The sequence below is a fragment of the Pteronotus mesoamericanus genome, unplaced genomic scaffold, assembly GCF_021234165.1.
Source record: "Pteronotus mesoamericanus isolate MK-2021 breed Mesoamerican mustached bat unplaced genomic scaffold, CSHL_Meso_final contig_55, whole genome shotgun sequence".
NCBI lineage: Eukaryota > Metazoa > Chordata > Mammalia > Chiroptera > Mormoopidae > Pteronotus > Pteronotus mesoamericanus.
The window spans coordinates 3,515,965-3,531,345 of NW_026555198.1; the positions used below are offsets into that span (position 1 = coordinate 3,515,965).

Consider the following 15,381-nt stretch of genomic DNA (forward strand, 5'->3'; position numbering starts at 1 on the left):
ACAAAAGCCAAGATAATGAGCTCAGGACTGGCTATCTGAACGTGAAGGTAAAGAAGGAAATGCGAAGGACACTCTCCGCTGTATATGGTAACATCTCTCTTCCCTGTGAGCTCAAAGCCAGTTGAGAAATAGGCTCAGGCAACAGTCAGATATAAAATAATAATCATTACTTAAACATATATTTGTCAAATATCATCTGTGGTCCCAGCATGGCTCTAGGCCGTAAAAACACAAGAGTCTAAAGCAGACAAAACAGCCATCTATTATTTGCAAATTTGCAATTTAAAATTTGGCCTAGCCTGAGGCCAAAATGACCTCCCCTGAATTTTATTTAAGATCCATTTAAGAACACGTGGTATATATGTTCCTGAAATTTGAATATGATGTAGGTAAACTTATTTATCTAGATACAGTTACTCCTTTATTTATCTCCAACTTTTGTAATGCTTAAGTGTCTTTATTACTAATTAAGAAGGTGGTGTTATACAAGTGCCTCTACTTCCATTAATATATGCATCCATAAATAATCATCATCTATCTTACACTAAATATATTACAGAGGTGAGTTAGGATTCATTTTTCTGTATTCTCTTCATATGGGAAATACAAAGGATGAAGTTTATGAAGGGGCTAAAATCTAGTTTCTGACAGTTTCATCTTTAATATACACTCAGTTATAACATTGGATTTGAGCCTGGCTCCTTAAATCTTAGATGTGCCTGTTCTGGGCCTGTTTTCCCTCAGAGGCATCTCTTACCCATCACTGCTCTGCTCTGCACTGTAGGGATGGCAAGTGACCCCTTTAAACTGTTTCCCAGGCTCCCATGTTAGCTGCCTGCAGCCAGTGGAAGGCACTGGCTGGAAGCCTGGGGACGGGCAGGAGAAGCCAGTGTTTCTGTCTCAGGCTGCATCTTCAACAGTGACTGAGCTTCTGTGGCCCCAGCTGCTCGATATACCCACAGTGATTCCCATTTCTGCCAAGTGACCAGGCCATAGGATCCAGAACCCCCACCTCTTTGTCCCACCTGCCGAACAGTGGTTCTGGCCTCCCGCTCCTGCTAATCTGTGGGCTGCTTTGCATAGAGTTCCCAATGGGCTTTTCATCTCTGCCATCACATACTTCATCAATTCTCTATATTAAGTTCCCTCCAATTTAAATACATGGGATGGTCTGTTTTCCACTTTGGACTTTGCCTGATGCTTTTGGCTTAAAAACTGTATTTCCATCTTTCTCAGATCATGAAAGTGAACTCCATCAAGTGAGTGGGGAGGAGTGTGTGATTCATATAGTTACCAGTATAGAGAACTTAGCTATTGTTTTGTTTTTCAAAGTGAAATACCACAGAAAACTGTACTCCAATGATTTGCTGTGATGTCCGATGCAAAAAATGGGTTCCTCAGTCCGGTGTTAGCAACATAGTGTGTTAAAGTCCGATGGCTTTCTTTACTATTACATCTCTCAGAGACTTTAATGTTCCAGTATGCATTGTAACTTCTCGAACAGGGACATTCATACACAGAACTTCCCCAAGTTATTTGCCCAGGGAACTCATTTTTTTTTTTCAAGAAAACCTAATAACATTTCCTAGGACTCAACCCAGTTTGTGAAATGCTGAATAACAATTTCAATCGGATTTTGATAGAGGACCGGGATAGAATAATTTGAGATGGAGTGCTGGCAGTATCTCCATGTTCTTGCCTTAGGTATGTACTTTATATACCAGGGGTAGAGGTAGGTGACTAATCTGATGCCTCATAATCAAATTGAAGGAGCCTGCTTGTGTCCTCACTCAGATGGCAGGAGGAGGGGGTAGGCTAAAACTTGCCTGGGCACCTGAACAAGCAGTATTTGGGGGGGAAGCCCCATTTACAGACCAAAGGGAAAAACCTGGCCCTAGGGTATTCTGAGGCCACCCACCTCATCACTAAGCGTTGACAGGATTCCTGTTTATGGTTTGATTTGGAGTAAGACTAACTGCATCCTGATGGGTCCACAGGGGAATGACTGCTCTAAGTTTTGTTTTATAATCACTCCAGAATCTAGCAGGACATGCTTTAGAAGCCCCAGACAAACTGCAGTGTGGCGTAGTGGGAAACGCGTGGGGCAGACCTGGGGTTCAGTCCTGTTGCACCAGCGGCAATTAACCTGTCTGATCCCGCGTCTTTATCTGTAAAAATCTGGAGCTTAATGATCTCCAGGTAGGGCTGTTGTGAAGATTCAATGAGGTATATAAATGCATGCCAGAAAGTGCTATGCAGGTATTAGCTGACGATTTATATTTCAGTCTTCTCCATTCAGTTCAATTTAATGTTCCCTCAGGTTATTTTTATGCTTCATTGTGTTTTAACTTTTCAAACTGTAATTTTAAAATAACTTCAGACTTCAGTTGCAAAAACAGCAGAAAAAATTCTCACATACTTTTCACTCAGACTCCCCAAAATGTAATATACATAATCGCAGCACAATTTCTAATCTCAGGATACTAAATTATAACACATAATTGTATATGATGTACATATCAAAGTTTAGCAATAATTCCACTTATGTCGTTTCTGGTTCAGCATCTCAGGGTCATACACTGCACGTAGTTCTGTCATCTGTTTCCTTTAAGTGGCTATTCCTTAGCCTTTATCTTTCATTATCTTGATAACTTTGAAGTTTACAAGCCAGTTAATTTGTAGAATATCCCTCAACTTGGGTCTGACTGATGCTCTCATGGTTAATATTAATGGTTTTGCATTAACATCGTGATGGTTTATGTTTATTCATGCCATCAGGGGTGGTATAATGATGGGAATAGTGTCCTGGTTAAGTGCATGAGCTCTGGTCAGAATACCCGGATTCAGTATCTGCCTCAAACTGCGTGACCTTGGTTTGTGAGTCAGTTTCCTTACCTGTCAAATGAATACTCCCTTATCTGTGAAATGAAATGTTAACACCTATGTCATAGGGTTGCTGGGTTACTAAAGGAGTAGATATATGCAAAGTCATTACAATAGGGCTTAGGTATATGTGCTAAGTAATAGGGAGGTATTAGTATTAGTTAGCTAATACTCCCCTATTGGTTAGGATTTAGTGACTTTACTAGTAGGAAACAGGCCCTTGCAAATTGATGAAGAGACCAAAGCAGCAGCAGGCATTTACCCATGAGCATCCTTTGCCCCCTCCCCACCCAAAGAGCCAGGGTTAAAGACCTGTCGCTGGCAGGAACTCTGGCCCACCAAAAGGTGCACTGTCCCTTGCAGCCAGAGGCCTGCACCAAGCACTAGCTCCTAAGTCCCATGAAATGAGGACTTGCTCGATCCACACAGCAGTATTTCTTTGGCAATAATAGGTCCACGTGCCAGAAACTGAGCCCGCGTCTCATTTCTCCATCAGTTGCTGGGGAAAATGTGTCAAAATAATTTTTAAAAATGTCGTGAAATAATTAAGACCCCCGTCCCCTTTTTTCCTGACAACTATTTTGAGAACTCAGCCCTTCAAGCTTCATTAGTATGCATCCAGCACTTCAGCCATGGACACATTCACTGAATAACCATAGTGATAACCTCAGCCCCTAACCTTTGCATGTGCTTCTTGTTGAAGGGGCCAGACCACTCAAGACCCTCACAATACTTACTTTATTGGCCAATCCTGGGCAGACTCAGCATTGAGGCAGCTCCCCGCAAGGTTGGCTGGGGGAAGGGAAGGAAGCCTCAATAGACTAATTCTAAGAAGGTAGAAAGAATCTAAGACAAATCTATGAAAATTTGGTAAATGACAACTATTCATTTGAAAAGACAAAGCAATCAATATAAACATGATGCTTTCATCTGAGTAACAAATGACATTTTACAAAGCAATTTTGATCCTTTATATCATTTGACCACCCCTCACTCCCAAGACACCATTTCACAGGGGAGAAGAAAGAGGACTGAGGGGGAAATATCCCAAAGTGGCAAAGCTGAAACTTTAACTCAGGTCTCACCTTCAAATACAATCCATTTCCCACCTAACAAAACAAAGGGCCAGAAAAAGAAACTCAAGTGTAAAAATGTAATACATCTAGCTACAGTGGAGACATTTTAGTTTCTTAGCAGTGAAGGAGAGCAGGGTTTTTCAAATGGGACTCTCTCGTGTCTGAGAAGGGAGGAGGGGAGGGAGAGAAGTCAGAGAGAGGGAAAGGAGGAGAAAGAGAGGTGTACACACACATTTGGGACCAAGTTTCAAGCTACTGTAAAATCCCTGCATCTTTGGCTGCTTAAGAATCAAATGATTTCAATGGGATGGAGACACAGACCATCCACGACACCACTACCAATGCGCGGGCAGCAGTAAGTACACTGCCAAGCACGCGGTAGACTTTCAGTATGTATTTGCTGATTTGGCTGGACTTTTATCTATGCAGTAACAAGATACAGTCTTATTCAATACTCCTGCCAATATCATGACCTCCACAAATTAGATACTGCCCTAAAATGTCAGTTGAATGCATGTAGAAATGGTCAATCTTTTGTGATTTGTAGAGGAAAAGCGGAAATGAGAAACTTATTTCTCATCACCAAACCGCTTCCATATTGTTTTTATGTCAAACGGATCTTTCCAAAAAAGAGGCTGAAATATCAATCATATCATACCAAAGTTTATTGATTACATCAAAGAAAACTTCTGTAATGAAAAAGGCAAGTTGCATTCATAAAAGATGGCATTCACATTCATTATAGAAAGCAACAACATAGATGTAAAAAAATTGCCGAAGTGAAAAATGTCATATTGCAGTCCCATTTTGCAAGCTGAAAAATGATTTTGTCAACACGCATAAAATCTGCACAATTATATACTGCATGTTATTAAAAATGTCATTACTAAATTATTATGAATTTTGCAAATTTACGCTTCCATTCATACTGTTGCTGGTGTAAATGTAGAAGGTATGGAATTAATTTTTTCAGTTTAGTAGATAACATCCTCAAACAATGGACAACAGCTGTGAAATTACAAGGACATTTTGATAGTTCAAAATTATTCAAATGATGCAATATGATCCTACTATTACATTTTCTCTTTCTCTGTCACAAAATAAGGTGGTTACATTATAGTGCTGGGCATACTGGATGGCTTACTTCAAGTTGTTCCATCTGCTAACCCCACACTAGCCATTTTATAGCTCATTAATAAAATGTTTCTCAAAAAGGAGAGTCAGGTCCCCTAAAGGACATAAACCATGATATTACACATCACAGCCATCGTGAATCTGAAGTGCAGTATCATGTGTAGCTGAGACGTGACATCCCCCTTACTCATCTTTCTTGCCGGCTGCAAGAAATTTTAAATGCTACCAGTTATAGTTCCACTCCCATGGATATTCTGATTATGTCAAATCTCCAATGGCTCTGCATTAAACAACCTTCTTTATCCACTGTGGCTCTCTCATTTGTATTCACAGTCCCTATAGTTCTTACATAAAACAGTAACAATACAGCGACAACAATAAAAACAAGAACAAGAACAAGAAAACAGCAAAAGCTTTCTTGGGTCTCTCTTTTTAGCTCTTTGGAATAGGCAAAGAATATATAGACTTTGTTGTCAGCACCCTGCCTCAGATACAGGCTACCAGAGCACAGAATACTTAGGTAAGGTGTGAATGACACCAAACAAAATACTCAAAAATAATACTGAGAGATGAGAACAAATGCAATAATGAAAATGGGTCAGTAATGATGAAATGGTTCTGATTAAGTGTAATTATGTCCTCCTAAAATTTAAGAAAAGTTACCCCTAAACATTAATACAAACTACATATGGAAGAATCAAATGTGCCATATGGACTATATAAAGATAGTGGTACAGACTGAACCTAATACTTTTCCAAAAAGGTACAATATAAACACTAGTAACAGTAGAGGCAACCAAAAATGGAAACTGGTACGAAAACACTTTTTAAAAGACCATTTCAATCTAGTAGTCAAATGTCACTGATATCCCCAAAAAAGTACTTTTAATGTTAACATGTAATAATGACATTTCACATTTATTTTTATGATTTAAGTGAACTCATTAAGAGGCTAAAACCTCCTTCTAGTCCAGTAAGTCAAGGACTTTCCCAAGGTGAACCTCACGGTTTAGAATTAGACCACTACCCAGCCAAGTTTGCTAAGAGAGACAACATTTGTGTCTAGAATTATGGCTCTGCAGGCTGAAACCCACCGTCTTGGGATGGATTCTTCCCTCCCAAATTGGCAACGCAAAACAGTCCTGAACATATGCACAAATGTAGCCTCTTTCAAATTAAAACCTGAAATTAAGTCTGAAAGGGGCTACTTACATTCTCCCTACAAAAAGTCATGAAAGACTGATGTTCAGAATGACCTTCACTTTTATGTAACAATGGTTTTGCTTACCTTACCTCATCCCAGTGCAAGTAATGTGGGAAAAATCTGTTATAACTATTTCCAGGGGTTACTAAGTGATTGAAATGTTTTATTTGCAAATCTAGTAGCCACACACCCATTAAATGGGGTTTATTCAGAAGAATGAAAATAAAATACATTTTTTGGATTCTCACAAAAACATCCAGAATTAACATTATTTCCACGTAAGTGTTCAAGGTATTTTTCTGGCAAAGATATTCCATCCAGACAAACTTAGCATGTGGGTAAACAGAAAGGATTAATTATTCTACGTGATGCATTGATATCATCATTTAGCCTTCTTATATTTTCAAGTATTCCTTGTGTAAGTTGAAAAAATAATTTAAGATTATCATTCAGCAGGAACAAGAAATGTGATCCAAACAGCCAATTTCTTCCGCCAGGCAAAAAAGGAAATATTAGCAAAATCTATTCATTCCCATTGCATGACTTCTATTTTATACTATTGTATTAAAATCCATTTACAAATTTCATGGGTTAAAAGAGCACCCATTTGGTAAGTTATATTATTCTATTTAAAGCCAGAAATTCTAAATATTCATACTTTCAACTTTCATATAATTCATAACTTAGAGCTTTGGCCATAATGGCTACTTACAATAACTGTAAATGATTATGATAGTCATTTGGTATTTTAATGGACATTTATTCTGAACTCTAGACATAAGAGACTGGTTTAGTTTGCTGCATATCGAGTATCCTGAGATGGTAACTTTTTGTAGTTGTTTCTTCATGCTTTCTTTCTTAGCTGTAACCATTGTCAATATGCTTGTAGGACAATAACATAGGTAGTTCAAGATTCTGATTCTGAAAAATGTAAAATATACAGAGTTAAAAGGTTTATTTTAATACGAATAATGTGAAACCGTCTGTATAGCATTTAAAACAATAAATCAAGTAGTAAATCTTGTTACAGGAGTAAAGCAACTGTCTTAACAAAGTGCCAAGTTTTATTCACATGCAGGGAAAAAGAAAGAGTGACACAATCACCAGTTTTTAATCATTTCGTCATTTGTCAGGAGAGTAAGATTCAGACTTGCTTTCTGCTTTTGGATTGCTCCAGGGTTCTCCTAATAGTTGTTGCCACTAGAACTATGCACCACAGTACATCCCTTCCTCTAGTCTGTGAGCTCCTTGAAAACAGGGACATTTTCTTTCTTTCTATCTACAGTGCCTAGCACATGGTCGGGCACATAGCCGATTCTCAGGACATGCTGAGTGAATGTACCAATTACTGTTTTTTGAATGTGTACATTTTGACAGAGAATGTCTGAAGATGTATTGTTTTGAAAGGCTGTTGTGAAAGTATTTTTCCTTTATTGAAAGAAACATGATTGCTCTCCATAATATTGAAGTTAATTTTCTTGTTGGTAGGTCACGTATCTAAGGGTCAATGGACTCTTCTGTTTTTCTTAATCATTACCTTTTAAGAAAAGAAAACAGACATTTCCCTTAAAAAACTGTAGATTCTTTTCTGTCCTCCAAATATTATCAAATGCTATGATCGGGATGGGGCATGATATGCCAGTGGATCCCTGATTAAATCAGGTATGTTGAAAAGAAGAAGTTGTGTGTTGAGGGAGGGAGCCTAACTTTGATTCTCTACTCTAAAATCCAACCTTTTTAAACCAGAGTAGTGGAAGGCTTTAAAGGGATGTGCTATGTTCTTCCCATTTTGGCGCACTTTCCTTGCTGTGGTTGGACTGGAAGTCCTCCAGAGTACCTTCCATTCCTTTTTATGCTCCACACTCTCACATTAGTTTTCCAGACAGCAGGGTCATGGTGACTAACGAAAATAGGTTGCCACTGTCACACAGTTACCTTATCAAGTGACAAACTCGGTGGGGCTAAATTAATTGCCAAATATTTTCCTTGGAGAACTAATGCCAAGTGAATGTATATTCCTGGAAGAAATAAGTATACTAAAAAGCACAACTTCCTTAGCTCTCTATTATGCATTGTAAGAGTTAAGACCCTGGAGAGCCCAAAAGCAGTAGTAGGGTCTGCGACCCAGCCTAGTCCCCCAAACCACAGAACAAGCTAAAGAAAGCAATCCAGGGGGATACAAAATTAAGTGGAAACAATATAGCTAAAATGCACCACACAGCTTAGGACAAGGCTATCTGGGACAAAAGAGTCAAAGACTTTGAATGCTACTTGGAAGCAGATTCATCACTGAGGGGAAATATAAGCAGGTGAGCTGCTCAAAAGGGGGAGTGCGGGGATGCTGACGGAGGCAAAATAAGTCAGCTTCCAAAATAACACATGAGATGCAGACTGTGATGAACCGTAGGAGATAGGAGAACCAATGGGATCAATCCATTAGTTCAATCTATTCTTTGCTGGAACATTGAGAAGTTGACAGCCAGCAGAAGAGTGGACCTATGAGGTGGACTCACAACCTCAAAATGAACTGACCTACAATTTCTTTCATGATAATCATTAATGTTTCTGTGTGCAGGAAAGACAGCCCTGCCCTAAGCTGTATAGAGTTGTTTCCAGGATGACAAGCTTGGAAACCTCATTCATGAATTACTCTAAATTCCCAGTAAGGGATAAAGGACCTACAAAGGTCTAGGGTAACAGAGGCCAAGCAGTGGGAAACAGAATACACACGGAGGAGTCATTCTGCATTTAAGGATTCCTCCCATAGCATATTAATTCCTCTCAAATATTTTTTGTTGGCAAATGAAATTTCTTCATTTTTTGGAAAAATTAATTATGAAAGAGTGTATGGAATTAGGCTAGCACCCCCCTGAATGGCTAGGAAAGATTTTACCTCTGAAAGTTGAAACATTTAGCTTGAATAAAACTTGACATTAAAAGTGATTAGAGTAGACTGGCTCATTAATATGTATTTGGGGATCAGACATTTACAAGGACATTAAGTTTAAACCTGCAAACACACAGACACAGCACATGGAGGTACAAACACACTAAATTATTTTCACATAATTCCCAAAAGAACATGCAGTGCTAAACTGATTTGATTATTATACAGATGCAGTTTTGGAATATTTATTTTCAATTTTCCAAATGACATTTAAACATCAAAATTATGCTTCTTGATCAGTATTAATGAGCATTTTCACATGATTCACATGATGGTACTGACGTGACTTCTTGTCCCTTACAAATTAAATATATTGCATATTGCATTACCCTTCAGCTCTGAAAAATGCTGAAAATTTTATTTGGGGGTTAGCAAATTTAAAATACAAATTTCTCCATATTCCAAGTAATGCATCTTTATATTTTGGCAAAGAATAGTATAAAGTTCACCACACCAACAGCAGAAAAAATTTAGAGAGTGGTATTTTCATTTTTTCTTTATAATGCTGTTAATCTTTTTCTTTAAAGCCAGCCCACTTAACACTAGGTACCTGTTACAATATATTAGATTCGTCTGAGAATGTTCGTAAAAGAAGTGGTCTGACTGAAGGTCTGGCGGATAATGAGTCAGATGCCTTTTTACGGCTCAGATTTCTCTGTAATAGTGAGGTAAAGATACTTAAAAGGGTTTGAAGACTGGTTAACCTACCTGGTGATAAAAATGTAGAAGAAAAAAATCATTTTCTATAGACTACTCTTCTGGCTAAAAGAACAAACGATCACGCTATAGCAAATGCACAACATTTAAATGAATACATTTAAAGACCCAGGAAGTCTCCAGCTTGAATTGTTCTCATGGTAGAAGTATACAGACATTAGTAGTATGTGCCAAACTTGGGTTTTTGGAATGACACTGGTAGGTTAAGTGGTAGATGAGTCAATATGGTCTGATTAGTAAACCACGCCATCCTTTTGGTGAACACCTCTGAGAGTTGTGGCAGTGCTGTCAGTGTATCGAACAAAGAGAAATTTGCGCAAAACATTCCTGTCTTGGTGAACAGATTAGCTCTAACATGCTGTGGCTTCTACTGCATACTAGGAATCAATGGGACCAGACACTTACTGTCCAAGTTTTTGAGCATAATTTCCTCTCCAGTGTGACAATTTCAGAAGATGAACAAATGATCAAAGAAAAATGACAAAATACTCTTAAGTATCAATAGAGGATATAAAAATGAGTCATGAGAAGTAATTCCTCATCATCAGAAAATGGTGTCAAGCAGATGAGAATGCAGGCAAGTTGGTACATTAAGAAAGGAAATCACCTTATTCACTCCAAGAGAAACTGTGATTGCTGGAAGTTTGAGAAAGCATGAAGATAGTAGATGTTCCTGAGGAAGGGAGGCGTTTCGTTACCTTGTTCACAATTGCACAAAAGGTGGAAAATTGCAGTAGAACAAAGAGAAATGCAGAAACCAAAACAAACAAAAAAAAAAGTAAATATCCTCTGAAATGTAAGACATTTAAAAAGAAACCTTGAGAATTTGAAGTCAAAATGACATGTTATCTTTGAAGACATTACTTTCTCAAGTAAAAGTAGAAGTCAGAATTAGGAAGTCTATTATATGTGCAAACTACTATTTCTCTGAATATCAATTTAAAATTATTTGTTAATGGGTAAATTGACTATTTTGAATAAAATAATTTAAAAATATGCTTCTCATTGAAATAAAGCTTATCTCTAATCTTCAATTTACTAGTTCTTAATCCATTGTTCAAAACCCATTGATTAGGCAGCTATGTACAAGGTCCATCATCAATCTACCTTGAAGAGACTATTTCCCCTATCCAACTGCACACCATAGGAAGGGACTGACTGCTCTTGAGCAGCTGCAGGTTAAAAACCTACTCAAAACTAACACAATGGGAAAACATTTGGTGAAACCACACTTTAGTCCCATTTACCTCTGAGCCAGTGCTTGACTACCTTTATTATAACATAATGTGATGGGTTTCCTCCTTTTTCTTACAGAGATCTCTTCAAAAGGGTAGGCTAAGGAGCTATACATTTTTCCTTTAAAACACCCAGAGAAAAGTAAACATTGATGAAGTTTAATCAGAAAACCAAACAAATTATGTTTTTCCTTCTTATTCTGTGCCTGAAATTAAAAGCTAATTTACAAACTTGGTTTTGGCATTCCCCAAGTAAAACAGAAGATGAGTGGTTGACTATGGGAATAAGTTTAACAATGCTGCTAATTACTTACACATATTATCTACTTAGTGACTAAAGAAAATAGGCTTAAAAAAAAAGAAACCAGTTAAAGTAATATATATATCCAGTAGAGTCCAATAAACAAACATTTAAAGGCAAATACTTTGATTTATTCATGTTTTAACAGTACTATGTTTTTTCCCTATTAATATTTTACCTTAAAGAAAGTTGGGGACATGTTGGTAACATGCAAATTACAAATGAAGCTAGAGAAATATTTAGTTTATAAAAAAATTTTGAAAATTGCTTTGTCTTCTATTTTGTGGGCGCACACCATGATAAAGTTCCCCATCCTCATGTTTACTATACAGCTTACCTATTTAAGACTGCAACGACAAGCACATTTTGGTACACTCAAAACCTTGTATCCAACCATCGAAGATAATATTTCTATGAAGCATAAATTTTAGGGGTTTATAGATTATGTTACTTTATCCAGGAAAAAAAGGAAATATGAAAGTATAGATGGCAGCAGAAAGCATGGAAAGAGTATGTAAAGCAATCAAAAATTGATATAGCTGGCAGAGGGAGGGAGATAATGAGCTAAAACAGTATGAAATTTCCACATTCCTTTGCAGTCATCTAGAGAGTTTTGACACCAGCTCAGCCAGCATTATGTCAAAGAGGCCAATGCATAAAGATCCATCTCAACAGCCACAACGTTAGAATTCACCTTTATTTTCGTCTAATCCAGTTCACAGGACTATTATCCTCAGAACATGGTTGTAGGTAACTGTCAGCATTTCAATAGTAATAATGATTGTCGCCATTGTTATTAGAAGGATAAATTGCATTTTCCAAAATTTTCAAAGCGCTTTCTCTGGGAATTTTGCTCAGACAGCTGACATTCTTCCTTGTCTTCCACTCTGAAAGAGCTCCCTGCATAATGGAATATTTCTTCATGTTTGTGCAGACATCCCATGCTAGGCATTGCCATATCGCTGGGTCCCTTCCCACTGGATTATAGTGTTCCTATCTCTAATAGGCAAAGTCAAGTCTCCCTTTTTATTGTTGTGGTTTACATGGGAAAACTTACATAAAGATACGTGGAAAATTCTTCCACTGGTAATGGGGAAGTGGCATTTACTACTTGGCCAGAAAGTCTTGATATATTTCACTGATTGAGAAATAGCCCAACAATTGTGCTCAGAGGGAAACACAACTTTTGAAATATCAAAAATCCTAAACTTTAAATTTCCTTTGAAATTTCACCATACACTGTCAGCAGTATGGCAGTGCAGCTCTGTCAATTTATAAGCTACAGAAAAGCCCTATGATTCTTAATGATGGAATCTTAGCTCAAAAATTATGTACACTGTGCCCTGGCAGGTGTGGCTCAGATGGTTGGAGCGTCATCCCATGCACCAAAAGGTTGGGGTTTGATTGCTAGTCAGGGCACACACCTAGGTTGCGGGTTTGATCCCCAGCTGGGGTGCATACAGGACGCAGCCAATCGATGCTGCTCTCTTGCACTGATGTTCCTCTCTTTCTGTCTTTCTCTTCCTTGCTCTCTAAAATCAATAAACGTATTTAGAAATTTAAAAAAATAATTAAGCACATTGCTGAAAATATAGCTGAGGAATATATAGCTTAACCATACCGCTGAGTTAAATGACTGAGGGAATTTATATCTGAAGATAGCAGAATTCCTTTTTCCCTACACCTTTTAAAAATTAAATTTAACAAATTTTTTCAGTTATAGTTACTATACAATACTCAATTAGTTTCAGCTATACAACCCAATGATTAGACATTCATATAACTCACAAAGTGATCACCCTGATAAATCTGGTACTCACCTGGCTACACAGTTATTACAATATCATTGACTATATTCCTTATGCTGTACTTTACATCCCCTGACTTTTCTGTAACTACCTATTTGTACTTCTTAATCCCCTCACCTTTTTGAAGATAGAATTCTTTATAATGCTACTGCCATAACAGAACTTGGCTGTGGTAGAGGCCATTACACAAGCCTTTTTACTGGAGGCTTCAGGAGATAGTGACTCAGACACTGAAATACCTCAGTTGTCTTAAAACAAGCCACATCATTGAGTCTACTATTCTGATTTATATCATATGAATTCCCTTTATAACTTAACTAGAGTGAGACTCCTTATGAGCTGGGGCCTCATCTGATTTATCCCTGAATTAGCAACACCTGGTACAGTGGCTAATTTATAGTGGACCGTCAGGGAATATGGGATGAATTGAACAGGAGTCACCAGAAGGTGACTTCTGTAATTGTTACATGTAAATGGCATAGCTTCTTTCTCAAAGCCCACAGAGACATTTCAGTACCTGCTGCTAAATTCCCTTCTCAGAGAGGCAGCCAAGACGCATGTGAGAATAGCACTGGGAGCTTACTTGCCATAGGCATTTCTGGCAATGTGTACAAAGTATCCAAGATGCTTACTAGTTGGTGGCCAGGGGATCTTCTACTTCTAGGTAGGGACATATCCTTTCTCATATTAGGGAGCCTCTCAGGTAAGGGGCCAACCAAGTGGGAAAGAATATTTTGCCTCTCTTTAAAATAAGGCCAATGCCTTAGCAAGGGATGCTGAACAAAGTAGGAAGTCACTCAGGATGTCAGATTATTGGTCATTAAGATATTCTTTCTCCTTTATCTTAGAAGTGGCCTCTGCTTCTTTGATACAGCCAAATAGGGCCTTATGGAAATATGTGACTTACCAGAATACCCATGGCTGTGATGTTTTAGTTGGCCTTTATGCATTCGTGTTCACTACTTTACTCTTGCATTTTCCCACAAGAGAAAAAAATGGCAAAAAAATGAAAAAAGAAAAAAAAGTGGCAGCACTGCTGAGTGCCTACAATGTTCTGTCTCATCTGCAACTCTCAAAATCACATAGAGCCTGAAAAACCATTTAGCCTTTCAGACACTGGTTATAAAGAGAGATGTTCATCATTAGGCGGTTCAACATGTTCATTGGTTCAATGAGGGTAGGTATAAATGAATGAATGATTGAATGCATGAAGGTGATTATGGAAATTCTCCTCGTTGTTCTAGCACATCAGCATGCCAAGCTATAGCACAGACACTAGATTTCTTCCTATAATGTACATAACCCATGACAGACAAATCTCATACTGAACCCCTTGCAACATTCTATACTTGCTAATGTAAAAAGGGCTGCAGTCCCAGAACTGCTTTCAACAGAAATTAGGAATGTTCTAGTCTTTATCTGTGACTGCTTTGTAGCATCCTTCCATTTAATAATCATTTAATTTATGTAAAAGTCACCTTTAGCCAGTACCGAATTTTTTCATGTCTGTTAATAGCTCTTACCACCTAAGTATTTTTTTTAAAAGAAAGGGCCTAAGAAAGGGGATAAGATATGTTTGAAGGTACTGATTTCTGAGATTCTTGTATTATCTTTAGAGCATGAAGCTGGGTGCAAGCCATTATTTAGTACGAACTCCATTACCCCTAATGAGAAAAACATTTAGGACCACCCCAAAGTGTACTCCCAAATACGGAGAATGGAAGAACACCTCAGAGATCCTTCCAAGACAAATTCTTTATTATAATAAGGTACCAAACCATTTTTTACTGTGACATTTTTTATTTGGCTTTATGCAAATTGCCACTTGAGCCATTCTGGGAGGAACTTGTTTTACCTCTGCTCAACTGATATTAAAATATAATCAGACAAGTAAATGTCACTTTGCCATCCTCAGACTAAACACCACGCTAAAGGGAGTTAGTTGGGAGTCTACTGGAAAGATTAAAGAGTAGACTAAGGAAGTCTTGGCTAGGTTAACTTTATTGTGTCTAGTTCTGCATAAGGCATGCAGAAGCGGGGACTTAAGGACAGTTCTAACCACTAAACTGTGCACTG

General features: G+C 37.9%; 1 protein-coding gene across 4 annotated transcripts in view; it reads right to left on the reverse strand.

The window, feature by feature from the left end:
- Positions 1 to 4,668: 4,668 nt before the first annotated feature.
- ATP11C (ATPase phospholipid transporting 11C) overlaps positions 4,669 to 15,381 on the reverse strand; it is a 180,902-nt gene continuing 170,189 nt past the window's right edge. For 3 of the 4 annotated variants that reach the window (XM_054579565.1, XM_054579568.1, XM_054579564.1), the window contains 2 exons: positions 9,795 to 9,899; positions 4,669 to 7,218 (listed from right to left, as the gene is read on the reverse strand). In XM_054579565.1, coding sequence (XP_054435540.1) covers positions 9,798 to 9,899 — 102 coding nt within the window. In that variant the 3' untranslated portion in view covers positions 4,669 to 7,218; positions 9,795 to 9,797. The remainder of the gene's footprint in view (positions 7,219 to 9,794; positions 9,900 to 15,381) is intronic. The other variant, XM_054579567.1, reaches the window with a different exon arrangement.